Here is a 17,794-nt window from a genome sequence, read left to right as displayed (position 1 = left end):
ACCTAAGGACTCAGGACCCTGCCTCACCCACCAGCAGACCAACACCCACTCAGGGACCCCCGGGGCCCTGCAGCCAGAGACCCCAGGACAGGACCTGGCTCTGCCCACCAGTGGTCTTAGGTAATTTTTTGGATATGTCTCCTCAGGCAAGGAATACAAAAGCAAAAATAAACAAATGGGACTAAATCAAACTAAAAAGCTTTTGCACAGTGAAGGAAACTATCAATGAAATGAAAAGGCTGCCTACTGAATGGGGGAAGACATTTGCAAAGGATATGTCCCATAAAGGGGTTCATATCTAAAATATACAAAGAACTAACATAAATCAACATCAGAAAAACAAACAACCTAATTAAAAAATGGGCAGAGGATCTGAAAAGACATTTTTCCAAAGAAGAAATACAGATGACCAACAGGCACGTGAAGAGATGCTCAGCACTGCTAATCATCAGGGGAATGCCAAATCAAACCTGCAGCGAGGTGCCACCTCGCACCTGGCAGAGTGGCCATCATCAAAGAGACAACAAATAACAAGCATTGGTGAGGATGTGGAGAAAAGGGAACCCTCATGCATTACTGGCGGGGATGTAACTTAGTGCAGAAACTGTGGAAAACACTATGGCGATTGCTCAAAATATTAAAAATAGAACTACCTCTGCAATCCAGCAATTCCACTCCTGGGTGTTTATCCACATAAAATGAAAACACTGATTTGAAAAACTATCTGCATCCCTATGTTCACTGCAATCTTATTTACAATAGCCATGATATGGAAGTAAACTCAGTGCCCATCTATAGAAGAATCGATAAAAAAGATGTGATATATGCATATGCATACACACACACACACACACACACACACACACACAGTGGAATACTACACAGCCATTAAAAAGAAATGAAATCTTGCCATTCATGACAACATGGACAGACCTAGAGGGTATTACACTAAGTGAAGAAAGAGACAGAGAAAGACAAATATGGTATGATTTCACTTATATGTGGAACCCCAAAACAAAACAAATGATCGAATGTAATGAAACTGAAACAGTGATAGATTAAGAGAACAGGTGGCTGACAGAGGTGACAGGTGAGGGAGATTAAGAGGTACAAACTTCAGCTGCAAAATAAATGAGTCACAGGTATGAAATGTACAGTGTAGGGAATATAGTCAATAATTAATGTCTTTGTATGGTGACAGGTTGTAACTAGACTTACCATGGCAATCATTTTGAAAGGTACAGAAATATCGAATCACTACGTTATGTAACAGGAAATAACAGTGTTGTAGGTCAATCACACTTCAAAAACAAAGAAGCAAACCACCTTATAATAAAAAGACACCAGATTGCGGTCACCAGAGGTGAGGATGGGGGAAGGAGGAACTGGATGAAAGCAGTCAAAGGATGCAAGCTGCCAGCTGTAAGGTAAGTAATGCTAGGGATGTAATGTGCAACACGATAAATGTAATTTGAACCACTGCATGTTATATATGAAAGCTGTTAGAAGAGTAAATCCTAAGAGTTCTCATCACAAGGAAAACAATTTTTTTTCCTTTTCTTTAAATTTGTATCTACAAAGATGATGGATGTCACTGAACTTATTGTGGTAATCGTTTCATGACGTATGTAAGTCAAATCATTATGCTGTATGCCTTACACAGTGCTGTGTGTAGATTATATCTCAATAAAACCGGAAGAAAAAAAATTTAGTGACAGCATCACTCTGGCTAGGGGTTAGGAATAGACTTCAAGGGGTCAGTGGATTCAGAGACACCAGAGTGCCAGCTGTCATAGAGATCCAGACGAGAGGTGTGGTGGCATTGACCAGGATGCTCAGAGTGGAGGTAATGGAAAGAGGTTACAGTCTGGATCAGACTGAAGGTAGAATCATGCAATTCCCTGTCAACTGGATAGAAGCTGTGTAAGAAAGAGGAGTCAAGGATACCTGAGGTTGTCTGTCCAGCCGAATGGAAAGATGGAGAAAGACAGTGGGCAGAGCAGGAAGGTCAACAGCTCTGTTTCAGACACACTCAATTTGCCTGCCTATCAGTCATCTAGATGGAGACCACATTAGAGAGCTGAGTTCAGGAACGGATTCTTAGCTGGGGATATAAATGTGGGCATTGATGGTCCTCGGTCCAACAACCCTGGAGGAACTGAATCCTGCCAAGAACCACAGAGCAGGCTTGGAAGCCACTCTTCCCTGGTCCAGCCTTTGGATGAGACCCCAGCTGCAGCCCTGACTGCAGCCTGTGAGATTCCCCTAGGAGAGAACTCAGCTGAGCTGTGCCTGGATTTCTGACCCACGGAAACTGGGACAGAAGAAGTATGTGTTGTTTGTTTTAAGCTGCTAGTTAGGCAGGTTGTTACGCAGAGAGTGTGCAACTGGGTGAGATCACCAAGAGACTGCACATAGGCAGAGAAGAGGACCACGGATTGCATCCAGGGCTCTGGTGTCTGGACATGAGGGCGATGAGAAGTAATCAGCAAAGGAAACTGAGAAGAAGCCACCACTGAGGAGGCAGGACAAGCAAGACAGTCCAGCGAGGGTTTCAAGGAGGAGGGGAGCCCAGTCTGCCCAACGCTGCTGCCGAGGGCTCAGCACAGGTGAGATGAGGCCGGGCGAGGGCGAGCTGCCTGGAGTGGGCTCCAGAGAGCGCGGGAGGAGTGTGAGGAGGGGAGCCAGGCTTCAAAACCTGCTGGACGGACTCTAGCGTTGGCGTTCTTCACCTTCATGCCACAGACTGCATCACCTGCTGCACTCCTTGTTACAAATGCAGACTTTTGTGTGGTGGTGCGTGAGTTTCCTATTGTTATTGTAACACATGACCACAAACTAAGTAGCTGAAAACAATGCAAACGTATTATCTTAGAGTTCCGGAGGTCAGAAGTCCAAAATGGTGCTCAAGGCGGGTAAAATCCAGGTGTCATTGGGTCTACATTCCCCTGGAAGCTCCAGGGCAAAATCCCTCTCCTTGCCTTTCCAGCTTCGAGAGGCCACCTGCATTCCTTGGCTTGTGGCCCTTTCCTCCGTCTTCAGATCCAGCGATGGCTGGCTGAGTCTTTCTCACATCGCATCATTCTGACACCACTTCTCCTGCATCCCCTGTAATGACCCTGGGCCCACCTGCATAATCAGGACAATCTAGCCATCTCAAGACTCTTAACTTACTTCACATCTGCAAAGTCCCTTCTGCCACGTAAGGTAACATATTCACAGCTTCTGGGAATGAGGATGCGGACATCTTTGAGGGGACGCTGAGCATCCCTCTGCCTAACTCAGCAGACTGGGGAGAAGCCCAGAAACCTGCGTTAGAACTGATCACACTTTGAGAATCAGCATTCTACAACTTATTCTAATTGTGTGACTGATAAATTTCACAAAATTTAACAACTTTCCTGAGTAACAGGATATGAAATCATCAAGGCCTTTTGGATAGAAAATACATGGAAAATGCAATTCATTGGGTGTGTGTTTGATTTTCCGTGAATAGTTTTGTTGGTGCTTTTCTTCTCATGACTAAATATTCCTCTGACCCACAGAAAGTTCATCTCTCATTTGTACTATCAACGAGAAAATATGGAAAGTAAGAGAGAATATGGATCTCTAAGTACCGTGTGGTAATTTAAGGCAATTAAACAATCAATCAGTAAATTAACTATGACACACACACTCTGAGAACCAGTCTTGGGTCATACTTATTTAATCAGTTGATGAGGCCATTAACTTTCCTGCTTGCTTCTTGCATGCAGAACTGCCCTGGAACTTCTGCACCAGCAAAGGAAAATTAACCCGCATGCATACACTCATAAAGTAAGTAAATAAATAAAAAACCTAGAAGTTATGAATCGTCTGATATCTGCTTAAAATAAGACTCATAACTAGAGGGTTTTAGATGAATCATGGGTGTTTGCCTAATAATTTATCAGAAATGAAACCCTGGAGTTTTTCAATGTCAATGTCATTAAGCGATTAAACAGATACTGTGCAATCGGTCTTAACCTGCATTATCCCACAGCCCCCGTTGGGTATTTTAATCTCTATTTTTCACATGAAAGCTGAGGTTCTGAGAAATTTAGCAAGTTGTGCAAAATCAAAGTTGTGGGTCAGTGAACTGGCTAAAGTCACCCAGTCCTTTAATGGAGTTGCTCTGGTTCAAACCCAGGTGATCAGTTTCCAAGGCTAGAAGCCCGTCTGCAAACCACAGCTGTCTCTAAAAGACCTCACTCCATTTGAGGAGCCAACATCAGACTCACTTGGTGAATTTTCCAAATCACCGAGGCCCAGGTTCCCCCTCTGTTCCCAGAAACTAAATTGTATGGTCTGGGGCCCCGGATTGGTATGAATCACCTTCATTTACATCCCTGGGTAGAATACAGGGTCAAGGTAACCCTGCAGTAATTTCCAAAGTTGCACCATTGTTGCTGGAAAGGCAGCCAAGTTTTTCTGAGCATTTGCTATAACCCAGTTACTGGGCTTTGAATGAGGAAGTGAAAATAAGAGAAGCAGGGCTGTTGTCCTCCAGAACATACAGCCAAACGCAGGGGACCACGGGCTACCGATGACAGGGCAACACGATGCCGCCGACGGAGGACTGGAATTAACTAGAAGGAGGTCTAACAAATCAGACAGGCAGGAAACTAGGCCCTGTGCCTGCCCCGCGGCTGGGAATAGCCCAGTGTTTGCATGAGGCTTTCCTTTATTTATTGGTACTTTGGACAGCTCCCATCTGTTCTGTTCCGTGCATCCGTTGTGTATCTTTTGTAACTAACTGAACACTCAGCGTAAAGAGACAGGGTGTTTCTTATAACAAGCACCCAGGGCTGGGCAGTCCAGGGCTGGGCAGTCCAGGGCTGGGAAGTCCAGGGCTGGGACAGTCTGCCTCTCTGCCCCCACCCCGGGCACATCAGCCTCTGTTCTGCATCCTGTTCTGCCTGTAAGTCAGGAAGGCAGGCGCACCTCCAGGCCTCCTGTACGTGCTCTAGGCAGGAAGAACGGGAATGCTGGTGAAGAGGATTTCTCCTAGCAGCACCCGGCCCTTGTAACAGGGGAGAGAAGCCCTGTGCAGGCACCACACCTTGTCTCACAGCCAGAACTGCATCACTCAAAACACCGACAGATACCAGGATACTGACCATGTCACTTCTAGAGCCTCTAGCGTGCAGGAAAGCAAGAGAGATAGGAAATGCGGGCACTTTTGTGTGTCACATTTGGAATTTTGACAAGTTTCAGGATTTTAAGAATAAAGTTGACATGCATTAATTTCCTGTAATACATTGCCACAAACTGTGACTTAACACACATTTATTATCTTACATGTAAGTTCTGGAGGTCGGACGTCTGAAGTGAAACGGAACAGGCTGTGCTCCTTCTGGAGGATCTGGGGGGGATCCATTCCTTGCCTATTCCAGCTTCTCAAGGCTGCCTGCGGTCCTGGGCTAATGTCCGCATCACTCCAGCCTCGGCTTAGGCCATCACACCTCCTTTTCTGACTCTGACCCTCCTCCTTCCCTCTTAAAAGGACCTTTGTGATTATAGTGGGCTTACTCACATAATCCAGAACACTCTCCACATCTCCAGATCCTTAATGTAATGGCACCTGCAAGGCCCCTCTTGCCCTGGTAGGTAACATATTCACAGGTTCTGGGGACTAGGATGGGGGCATTATTCTTTTGGGAGCATTATTCTACCTACCGCGTATGTACATGGTTTTAATAATGGAATAGACTTTCACTGAAAAACAGGAGTCCTGTGTGTGCAGCTCCTCCCCGAGTCCACTCCCCTGAGAAACGCCTTCTGTCGTTTATTTCTATTGTTCTCAAGCACAGACTTTGCTGCCTTTGTTGGATCAGCTGAAGGCATTATCTACTGACTTCCTATCCCACCAACCTTGGTGGGCGGTTGTGAAAAGTTGGCTACCAGAATCTTGGCAAAGCCCCTAGCACAGGCACTAGGGGATGCTCAGAGGGGAAACCTCTCATTATTCTTCCTAAGTTAAAAAAAAAAAATGCAGACTCAAGACCCACGTTTACAAAATGCCGCACCTGCTTCTCTTGCTCCAGGAGGTCTTGGAAGAGTTTCCACTGCTGATTCCGGAAGCGATCCGACTTCCCCAGCTGCCGGGCGGCGTTCTCCTGGGCCTCCTGCCTCAGGTATTCACACTCTGCCTGGGAGAGGTTGGTCATGCGGGGGAGCGTCTGAAGGAACAGGGCGTCCACGAACTTCTGGAACGTTTCCATGGTGCTGCGGTACAGCTCCTGAAGGATGGAGTTATAAGTCATGTCCTCAACCCGGGCAGGGCCGTGGGCTTCCAGCAAGACACAGAGGAAATCCAGGAAAGGAAATTCTCAGATCACGCACACACGCGCGCACGCGCACACACACACACACACACACACACACACACACACGGAGTCGCTGCCTTCCAGCCCTCTCACCCCCACCCAGTCAAGCCCCAGCCCCAGCCCTGCCCTCCTGCCCCAATGAGCCCTCCATCACTGGAGTCTCCTCTAAGCCTCCACCCAGATTATTTTCACAACCCTCACTGGTCCCTCCGCCCCCCTCGGCCCCCTTCATTGAGGCGAGCTATCTGCACAAGCACAGAGCTTTGGGTTCCAGCTCAGTAACTTGGAAGGTCTATCTTTCCATCACAGTCAGAGTGCCTCCCAGGGTTTCCAGATGGTCCTGCCTCGCTTCTCTCCATTCTTTTCCCTTCAGCCCACTGCCCACACTCCATTCTCTTTCTAAAATTGTATTTTTTTTTAATCATGAAAACCAAAAACCCATAAATAATAATATATTAAACACCTCTGAATCCACCACTCAGTTTTCCATTTCTTTTTCAGATTAAAACAGTAAACATTATAGATTAAGTTGGAATCCTTTGTTTTCCCTCTGCTATTCTTTTCCATTCCCTCCCAGCCTCCTCAGAGACAGCCATCTCCATGAATTCATCATCTCTGCTTCCAATTTGGATTTCTATACTTTCACCGTATTTTTTGTCCATAAATGTGGTTTCTGATGTTTGTGTTAATTCACATAAATGACATCTCATTGCACGTTTCATTATAGAGATGCTTTTTCAAGCCTCTCCCCTGGCCCCACCTCCAGGCACTTTCATACCTTAAACGGACTCCTCTTCACCCTGCAAAACCCCTGCAAAATAACCCATTCTCTGTGAAGTCCTGCCAGGGCTTCTCAGACTAACATGGGCATTTCTGACCCGGGCTTCCACAGCTCTTTGGTTTGCCCCACCAGGGCATCAAAACTACAATTTATCTGTCATCCTTTCCGGACCACAACTAACCCAGAGCAGAGGCTGCATCATACTCAGATCTGCATCCATGTCTCATATCCTCCTGGACCAAGCACCTGGTGGCAGTTTCTGAAAGCATCATGCAGCAACATGATACAGAAGGCCCACTCCCCCGTCTCCATCAAGGACCTCCCCACACATGTTCCAAACTCAACTTGAGGTCTCCCCTTCTGGGAAGGCCTCCTGACCACATATATTTTTGTGGTCACTGGCTGTCTGATTGTCCTTTTCATGGACTAGACCATGAGGTTTCTTAAAAACAAAGTCTTATTACATTAGCATCTGTAGGGCCTAGAAAAGCACCTGGCAAATATCAGGTGATAACATTGTAATTGTTAATAATTACAAATCCTTACTGTGCGCCAGGGAGTGTGATAAGCACTTTTCTTGTATAATCTCATTCATCCTTCTAATAGTCCAATGAAGATGTTCTATTATAATTACCATTGTTCTACAGATGAAGAAGCTAAGACCCAGAGAAGATCAGTAACTGGACACTTGTAGAGGGTGGGTCCTGGCTGTTAGACTATATTGGACTCATGCTCTTAACCTGTATGCTCCAAGGACAATAGTTCTTTTCTGGGAAAAAAAATTCTCAGCTTTTAGCTTGGCATACCTAGGTCAGAGCTGGTGTGCTCAATGGATGTAAGTTAAACTCAAATCAATGTTAATTAAACCCGATGGATGCCAGGCTTTAAAAAGCTCACGACCAAGCTGAAGTTTGCTCAGGGTAAAGTGATCATGATGGGGCACAAGGACACACCCACTTTTAAAGGGTTTAGAGATCCCACGTTTGATAGTGGCCAACCAGGTAATTTGAACCCATTCTTCCCACTGAGGATGAATTTTTTTTTTCTTAAAGCTAGACAAAATGTTTATTAAATCATCATCAAAGTCCCGAAGAGCTAACAAGGTAGTGTAATAGGGAAGAACAAATCTGACTCCATATTAGCTCTGTTCCTTTGGCTCTAACCCTGTGATCTGTTTCCTGGGCTCAGTCATGCTGGTTTGGCACCTTTTGTAGAAGAATCTTACCTAGAGCTTGAAATATACAGGCAAGCCCATTCTCAAGGCTCTGACCTTTAACGGTATTAATACTTTCCTATTCATATAAAGATAAAAAGTTGCAGAATAGAAAATAACATTTGCCTTGTTAGAGGTTTATAGGGACACTATGACCCGACCCACGTGGACAGCTGCAAGAACAAAGGATTCTGACACCAAGAAGTTTGCACCAACCAACCAACCACAGCCTGTTCCTTTTTTAGAATAAAAGGAGCCTGAGCTCTGACTTGGGGAAGATGGTTCTCCAGGATGTTAGTCTCCCACCTTCTTAGTCTGCCAGTCTTTCTGAATAGTTTCGTTATTCCTCGCCCCAACACCTCGCCTCCTGATTTACTGGCCTGTCGGGTGGCGAGCAGAATGAGTCTGGACTTGGTAACAGTAGTGCAAGTGCAGGGGCCAAGGTCTCAGAGAAGACATAAAGACAGAAATGTGTGCAGCCCTTGGGCTGCATGAAGGGGTGGGGGTGGGGGTGGGGTCAATCCAGAGGACAGCTGCACGGCTGAGTGCACTTCTGACCGCCTCCAGCAGCTGAAGGGCCAGAAGGTGGAGCTCATGGCTCCCCGTGGGTTGGGGAGCCCACGGCTGGAGCCCAAAAAGCTGCAGCAGAGAAACATGAGTGAAATGGAAGAAAACTAGTTCAGACTGGTTTAAATGGACTGCAACTTGGAGTCTGTTCATGTGGAGATCCATGATATTTCAAGTCCTGACCTTGAACTAAGGTGACTCTGGATCATGAGAGACCCAGTCACCTAGCAGAAGCAAAGGAAAATTCTCTTTGGAGGAAGAGAACATAATTCTACGTTTGAAAATGATTTTACAAAGGAATATACAAATGTGAGATAAGGCATACAATAAAAAATAGACAGGTACATGAGGAGACAAGAACACAAACAACAGGCATGAAAAACACGCCCACAGGTGGTCCAGAGAGTGCAGTTACAAGACATGGACTTTGAAGTATTGACGCTTACTGTGCTCAAGAAGTTAATAGCCACTCTTAACCCTTAACGCAAAAAGCTGGGAATTATAAAAAAAGCAACACTACTTAGTTAAAAAAATAATTAGAAATTCTGGAATTGAAGGACATTGTCCGATAATAAGAACCTAACGTATAGATTTCATTGTAGTTTAGATGCAGCTGAAGAGAGAATTATTGCTGGGAGATAGATCAGGAGCAAATCCAGGACAAAGTCAGGAGACACTGAAGGATGGGAAATATGGAGGAGATAAAGCTAAGATACAGTGAGCAAGTTCGACAAGTTCAACTGGATTCCCAGGAGGAAAGAAGGCAGAGTCCAGGCAGAGTAATATTGGAAGTGATAAGACAGAAATGTATCAAAACTGATGAAAGAAATACAGAGATGAGGAAAGTGAGGCTGCACCCGGACGTGGAGAAGAGAGGTAAGTCAGCTCACTCTCGGGGCCCTGGCGGTCAGGCTCCGGGTCTCATGATGTAACCAGGATGCTCTCTGGTAATTTTTTTTTTTTAAACAAAGAACAAATGAATGAGAGTATCACCAGGACCTAATAAACACAAGCTCATTCTGTGTTACATTAATAGCAGATAAAAGTCTCTAATGAAGAAAGCACTTTTAGGGATTAAGGGAATCAGTTCACGGTACCAAAAGGTTTAATTCACCAGAAAGATGCAAAGGTTCTCAACTGTAGGCACCACATGGCATTACCCAACTGATGCAATCTGTCATGCCAACAGAACAAAGCAGAAAAATATCTGATGATTTTGTGAATAAATGAGAAAAAAGTCTTTTACAAAATTTAATTGCCATGCATAAGACACACACCTGGCCAAACAGGAATGGAAGGAAACTTCCTTAATCTGAAAAAACAAACAAACAAACAAACAAAAAACCCAAAAAACTATAGCAAGCATTATACCTAAGGGCGGAAACTACGAAACAATAGTAAGAAAAATTAGTAAGACCTAAGTAAATGTAGAGATATACCATGTTTCTGGATTGGAAGATTTGATATTGTAAAGGTGTCCATCCTTATAAATTCAAAATACTAACCAAATTGGTGTTCATAGCAACAGTGATGGAGGATGCGGACTGAAGGTACACACACCCTTTAACCCAGCAATTCTGCCCCTTGCTACACGCCCGAGAGGGACACGCACGCGTGTGTCTCAAACACCATCTGCAAGAAAGCTCCTATCAGCAGAAAGGGTAAATGGTGGCATGCTATGCAGGGAGATCCTACAGACCAATGAGCAAGAATGAACTACTGCTACACACAACACAGTACAACAGTATGTATAAAATTGAGAGACGGACACCTGACCTACAAAAGCGCATGCTATATGATTCCATTCATATAAAAGCAGGGACTTGAGTTCCACATAAGCCAGGATATGGCTCCTGTGAGCAGTGAGGGGAGGGGGGTTGGGAGGAGGTGTGAGGGGGCTCCCGAGGTTCTGCCATGATCTCTTTCTCAATCTGGATGGTGGTTACACAGGTGTATTTTTGCCTCTAGGGACATTTGGAGGTGACGGTCCCGAGCATCTCAGAAACGGAAGAGGCCTCAGATACGACCTGGTTTCTGCCTGGGTCACTCAGACAAAGTGTGCCAGGGTCTCAGGGTCCCCAGCCCAGAAGGATGTGAGGTTCTCACGCATGCCCAGATCCTGGGGTTTCTCAGCCGATCCCACCTGGAGGCCACGTACCTGGCAGAGCGCGGCCGCGGCCTCCGTGGCTCTGACGTTCTCGTCCTCCTCCAGGCCACTCTGCTCCAGCCTCTGCCTCTCCAGGACCTCGTGAAAAGCCTGGGAGCAAAACAGGATGCTGAATCTGGTAGAAAAATGCTGACTTATTCTTTCCCCAGAAACACCTCCTCCACTGACTCTGCCTCTCAGACTGGAGGGACGTTCACCCTTGATTTGTACACAAGGAAAATGGGGTGCGGGGGGTGCCACATGACCTCCACTTGCAAATTGTAGCCAAGGCCAGGACCAGTGAACCTGACCTCCAGGAAAGCCAGACTATTCCGTTGTCCACCCGTCATGAAGAGGTGCCACTGGCCCCCTGTCACCCTTCTCTCTTGGCCACAAGCCACCCAGACCTCATTCTCTGACTTCAGCTGCGGGGGACCACCACCCAGGCCGTGGGAGGCCCGCCCAGTGGAGCCCGAGCCTGGCAGGGGCCACTAAGGGTCAGTGTGGTCAGTGGCCACCAGGCCTCTGTGATCACATGGCGAGGCCCTACCCTGAGGAGCCCAGCAGAGTGACAGGGAGGTGTGCACCTGATGCCCCAGACACAGTCAGAGAGGCCAAGAGCACAACCCCCCGGGGCGGACTTCCCTTAGGGGCAGCGTCCCCGTTGCTGGGGAAGCATGTAAGCCAAGTCTTAAAGGACCAGGAGGGGTCCCTGGAGGGCAGATGGGCCAACACACTCTCCTTCCAGGCTCAACAGGCAACAGCAGCAGGACCAGGCAGTTAGAACCCTCTGGCCTCGGTGGGGGCCGGGCGGGAGGTAAGCAAGGGGGTGGGGTGCAGGGACCAGAGAGGGAGGGGCTGGTGCAGGGCCAAAGTCCGTGTTTATTCACTCATTCTATTTTTTCTTTCTTTAACACGGAACCTTCATGAATTTGCATGTCCTTCCCGCGCAGGGGCCATGCTAACCTCTGCATCGTTCCTGTTTTAGTACACCTGCGGCCGAGGCGAGCACCACCCACTCGTTCTTTGTTCATTCGGCCGTTTATTTGTTGTTCGTTCGTTCTTCATTTAATCATTCAATTATTCGTCCTTTTGTGTACACCATCCATCCATCCGTTCATTCACTCTTTTGGCTCTCACGCAGTCATCTGCTGCTCGTTCATTCATTCATTCATTCACGCATGCTTTGCTCAACCCTTCCTTCCTTGGTCCCATGTCTCCTGAGCACCAGTGTGTGCCGGGCTGTGCTGAGATCCTGGGTCACAGAGCTGATGCTGTCACGTCCTCCACACTCAGGATTTGCGCTGAGCAATGTGACGTCAGGGAGAAGGGCCTGGAAATCTCACGGAGAGCTGTATAATCATATCTTTCCACTCTCATTTCAAATGTATCTTCCCAAGACAGAAACAGCCCCCACCCCACTTTATGACAAACCCCAGAACCCCCAGGCGAGGGCCGTGCAGGGAGGCTCTGCGGGTGGGGTGGGGGAAGGGCACTGGACCAGGGACCCAGGGATGTAAATGCCTCTCCTCTTCTTGGGGGACCCTCTGCTGGCTCGTCACTGGGGTGTTGCTGCCGTCACCACCACGCTTGCCCCCAGGGAGCACCTGTGCCTGTGCTCTGGGCTGAGCCTGGACCCAGATTCTGTCCTGCCATCCCCTCGGCAGAGCTGAGACAACGTGTTCCAAATGCTAACTCAGAGCAGAGGGGCCCAGAGAAACAGTCGGGTTGTGGCTGCCCCTTACTGGCTTTGGCCGAGTCCTAAGAACCCTGTATCACCCAGATGAGAAAGCCAGAGGGTTAGCCACGTGCCCAAGGTCACTCACAGCGGCAGACTCACGTCCAAACCCAGGTCCCGCCGCCCCAGCACCCAAATGCGTCACTCCCATGGGGGATGCCCAGGACAAACAGCCCCTCCCCCAGCCTCCCCGCCACCCCGCAGGACAGGCAGGGGCAGAGATCTGTCCTCTCGCCCTGACAACTGCAAGTCCTGGGCCTTCCAGCCTGTGCTGGCGCCAGCGCATTCTTTCCCCTCAAGCAGGGTGACTTCTTGCTTCCTGTCCTCCTGCAGGTCTCCTTGACCCCTGCCCAGTCCAGACCAGGACGGCTGTCCAGCTGGTCCTCTCTGGTCCTGCCCACTCAGCTCCACAAGCCGGCTCCTCCCCTGACTCGGCACCTGTCCCAGCAAGGGGCCCCATCCCCTTGTGAGAGCCTGCCTCACACCTGGGACATGCCAGTCCCTTCGGGTCCACATTCCCCACTGGCTCCCATGGTAGGTAGGGACCCCGTGGCGCGCCTCGCTGGCCCCTCCCACTCATCTCTCCAGCAGCCCGGTGAGGACGTGCTGCTTTTATCAGAAGCAAGATGGGACGCAGAACTCAAGGCACTTGTCTAAGGTCACTGGGCTGACAGGTGGGAGGTGAGGAGAGACCTCCTGTCTGCTGGATGCTGAAGCCTCTGGCTTCTCAAGCGCAGTAAGAGGGACCAGACCACCCCGCTCCGCCCACACGGCTCTCCCAGGACGGCCGCGCCTGAGGACGTGGGGGCGATCGGGAGCAGGGTCACCTGCAGGAACTCCTCAGGGTCGGCGGTCCGCGGCAACTCGGCCAGGAAGCACCTCCGTTCCTCCTCTTGAGCCAGCGTGAGCTTTTCCGTCCTCTCCGCCTGGCGAACCTGGGAGGCCTTGACCAGGTCTTTGCCTCGCTGGACAAAGTCTGAAACCGACATAGAACAGGGACATCGCCAGTTGCTCTCCTGGCAAAGCGTCCACTGGCTGCGTGAGGAGCGTCAGACACTCAGGGGCAAGTCCCATTTTTATTTTCCTCTGATCACTCAGGCACAATGGCTTCCCAAAGTCTGGTATTAGGAGCCCCTGGCCCCTCAAAGCCCATGGGTCCCCGTCATTTGAAGGGAACCCCACTTTCCCTTGGGCCGAGGGCCCAGAGGTTTTGTGGAGCTGCGGTACAGGGCCGGGCCAACCTGACCAGGAGATAAACAAACGGGTGTTTTCCTGGGGAAAAGAGTGTAGGGGACAAGTAAGTGGCATGGGAGGGACAGAGGACAGAGAGCCCGGGTCTGCAGGAAGATGGTGACATTTCAGACTGGAGTTGAGACTTGAAAACTTCGAGGGTGAATTGTTAGATCAGCAGAAGAGGAGGAGGGTGAACCCAAGGGCAAGGCCCCCTGGTGTAGGGGAGGGTAAACTCGACTGGATCTAAAACAGCCCCTTAGCACACCCAGGTCACAGCACTGGGGGCTGGGGTCTACCCGTGAGCAAGATCCAGCCCAGATCTCAAGATGTTCCTGGTCCAGGGAAGAGGAGAAACGTGGAAGGAGAATGAATTATGAGCTGGATGAGGGTTGGGGCAGGGGGAGGTGCAGGATGAGGAGCCGGCAGCATGGGACCCCAGAGACGGCTCCCGGGAGTAGAGCTGATGAAGAAGTCGGCCCGATTCTGCTCCCTTGGGTTTTGAGGAAGATGCTGTGTGAAGAGGCTGGAGAAGCAAGTGAAGGCCAGGTCACAAGGGGCTTCTGCCCTTGGCGACGTTGGTTTCAGCATCTCCCCACCCCCCTCTTACACCCACACACGTCAGAGTGCCTTCTGCACGTGTCATAATGCAATCACACTTCCTTGGGTTTGATCTGAGGATCTGTTTAGCCTCCAGCACCAATGGAAAGAGTGTGTTCAGGTGCCCAGGAGAGACCAGAGTCTTCCCTCTGCCCCTGACTGTCTCCTTGCCTCCCCCGTCTTGTCCAAGATTAACAGACTCTGACCAATGGGCACCGTTTCAGCATCCCATCCCAGCCACTCTCTGCTCCTGGGGACTCTTTCCACTAGTCAAGTCCCGGCCACCGTGTGTGATGACCCTCGAGCCCAGATGCAGTCAGATTCTACATGGTCCAGAATTTCAGTCAACAGCAGACTTCCATATGGTCACAGAAGCCATAGCGACAAGTGACACAGACATCTGTGGAAGGGCCTGGCTGGAGTCCTGAGGTCCCAGGATTAAACGACTGTCCCCTGGCCCCATCTCCAAAGGGCAGCGGACAGGCATGGCAGAGGGGACGTGAGCAAGCATAGAGGACCAGGTCTTTGGCTGCAATGGAAACCTGGTGCCAGGGACCGGACTGTGTCCCTCCGAATTGATGTGCTGAAGTCTGAAACCTTGCGTGACTGTCTTTGGACATGGGGCCTAGAAGGTTAAGTGAGGTCAGAAGGATGCAGCCCTCATCCCACAGGGCTGGTGCTTTATCAGAAGAGGAACAATGCAAGAAAGCTTGCTTTCTGCCATGGAAAGAGACTGCGAGAAGGCGGCCCTCTGACAGCCCTCACCAGGAACGAAACCGGCTGCACACTGATCTTAAACCCCCAGCCTCCAGATCTGTGAGAAAGAAATGTCTGTTGTATGAGCCCCCCCGTCCGTGGTACCTTGTTAGGCAGCCCCAGCAGACGAAGGAGGCCCAGACTCTACTTCCACTCAGCCCTGGCCACACGTGCAGCCTTGGGTCAACACTGATGGGCTCTCCTGCCAAGGGTGTGAGGAAGCTGGTGCAGAGGCGGTACCCACCCTGCAGGTGACAGACCTGGGTTTCTCAAGGGTCCCACCAATGGTGTGACCTGGACCAAGTCTCAGATGCCCTTGACGTCTTGAGCCCTGACCCTCCCATCTCCCAGGGTCAGCCCCGGGGGGCAGTACCCTACGTGGGAAACAGCCACGCCGGGTTCTGTCCCGTCCCGCGGGCCCGACCACTGCCCACCGTCGTCGCCCACCCGCAGCTGAGCAGGACCTCATGACTTCGTGCCCGGCTTCTGGGTGTTTCCACCCCTTTGCCCTCTGCACGTTCCAGGTGGTTCTCGGTCAGCCCGAGTCACCGGTGACTGCGTGGAGCAGGCAGCCCCAGCTCCGAGGCGGCGGCCCTGCTTACCTCTGCTTTATGGGAAGGCAAGCGAGGCTCAGAGGAGTTAAGTGACGGGTCCCCCAAGGCAGACCTGGTGCGGGTCCTATAGGGGCCGCTCCACGTCTCCTGACACCTGCAAGTGCGGCCACGCGCCCCGGCCCCGATGCCCAGCAGCACGGGGGCCCAGAAGGATGGCGCCCTGGCCCGCTCGCTCACCTCGGCGGAAGCGCTCAGCCTCCTCCCAGAAGGCCTTGTGCTGCTGGGTCAGCAGCTCCTCCTTCTGTCGCCCCGAGAGCTTGCCCTCGACGGCCAGCAGCTCCAGGCCGCGGGAGATGGCGGCCAGCCGGCACTTGGTCTCCTCCTGGATTTGCAGCTTCAGGAACTCAATGGTTTTGGCCATGTGCGCCCGCCCCATTGTTCTCTCCAGGGTGTCCTAAGAAAAGAAACCCACAGGACAATTGGCTGGGACACCGTGGGTCAGCACTTGGCCGTGAGGTCTGTAAACAGCAGTGGACTCCGTCCCAGGGCCCCCACCTCCCAGTGAGCAGAGCTCAGATGAAGCTGCTCTCCTGAGCCTCCTGTGTCTGCTCCTCGGATGGGGACAAAATCGCCCCTCAGGGACGGGGCGAGGCTGACACTGGATAACACACGGAAAACGCTTGCTACATAGTGAGTGTCTACAGAGGGCTCTCTCTTCCGGGAAGGAATCTAATAAATGCACACGATCAGAGAGGAAGGTCCACCTTTCCCATAGTCATCCCTCCCCACTCACTGGGGCCTCTGGCCTCCACAGCCCTGGAAAAGCAACACCAGGAGAAATAAAGGTCACAGGACTTTCTGGCTTTTGAGCCTCAGAGAACCTGTGTCCTGGGGATGTAAGATATTTTCCAGGTCGGATTTGTAACAGGGGACAACAAACCTGACTCCGCATTAGCTCTGCTCCTTTAGCTCTAACCCTGCGCTCTGTTGCCTGCGCTCAGTCACGCTGGTTCCGCACCTTTTGTAAAAGAGTGTTCCTGTAGCCTGAAATGCACAGGAGAGCCCCTTCTCAAGGCTCTGACTGTTAAGGGTAGCACCCTTTTCCATTCATACAGAGATAAAAAGTTGCAGAACAAAGAACATTTGTCTTGTTGGAGGTTTACATCGCGACCCGACCCAGGTGGACAGCTGCAGGAACAAAGGATTCGGACACCAAGACGTTTACAACAACCAACCACACCCCTCCCCTTTTTAGGGTAAAAGGAGCCTGAGTTCTGACTTGGGGAAGATAGTTCTCCAGGACATTAGTCTCCCATCTTCCTGGTCTGCTGGCTTTCCAAATAAAGTCATTTTTCTTTGTCCCAACACCTCATGTCCCGATTTACTGGCCTGTTGTGCGGCAAGCAGCACGAGCTGGACTCCGTAACAGACTGACGTGGAGGGTTATCCCAGCCATCAGACTTCGGAACAGGCCCACCTGCCCTACCACGTGCTCACTCACTTGGGATAGAACTCTCGGATGAGATGCCTCCCCGTGCAGGAAATGTCAACCAGAGACAGAGGCAGACCCTGTAGGTGTCCATCCCTTGTCCTTATGTCTCAGAGAGCAGCTGCTCAAGGATCGCGTTAAAGATGCAGGTCCTGCATCTCAGAGGAAGGACATCTTTCCCCCTGGGGATGGCCCCACTGGCCCCAGGCATAGTACGGTGGAGCCTGGAGTCAGCCTTAGCCCCTCTCCTCCACCACGCCTGCTCCTGCCCCCTGCACATCCCTCCTCTCCGTTTCCTCCTTGTTGGCCCACAGCCATTCCCAGCTCAGGCCAGATCACTTCTGCCCTGGGCTACTGCCTCCCACCAGTCTCC

The 17,794-nt window shown here is 50.3% G+C and overlaps 1 protein-coding gene across 4 annotated transcripts in view; it reads right to left on the bottom strand.

Annotated features, from left to right (window-relative positions):
* EVC (EvC ciliary complex subunit 1) overlaps nt 1-17,794 on the bottom strand; it is a 66,849-nt gene that overhangs the window by 19,110 nt on the left and 29,945 nt on the right. For all 4 annotated transcript variants that reach the window (XR_010381951.1, XM_031437594.2, XM_064488167.1 and 1 more), the window contains exons 9-12: nt 16,170-16,386; nt 13,620-13,768; nt 11,067-11,165; nt 6,048-6,260 (exon numbers count right to left, since the gene is read on the bottom strand). Coding sequence is in view for 3 of the 4 variants with exons in the window: in XM_031437594.2 (XP_031293454.2) it covers nt 6,048-6,260; nt 11,067-11,165; nt 13,620-13,768; nt 16,170-16,386 (678 nt within the window). In the remaining variant the exon portion in view is untranslated. The remainder of the gene's footprint in view (nt 1-6,047; nt 6,261-11,066; nt 11,166-13,619; nt 13,769-16,169; nt 16,387-17,794) is intronic.

The sequence above is a fragment of the Camelus dromedarius genome, chromosome 1, assembly GCF_036321535.1.
Source record: "Camelus dromedarius isolate mCamDro1 chromosome 1, mCamDro1.pat, whole genome shotgun sequence".
Lineage (NCBI taxonomy): Eukaryota > Metazoa > Chordata > Mammalia > Artiodactyla > Camelidae > Camelus > Camelus dromedarius.
The sequence above is the reverse complement of the archived record's forward strand: the minus strand, read 5'-3'. Positions and strand labels throughout refer to the sequence as shown.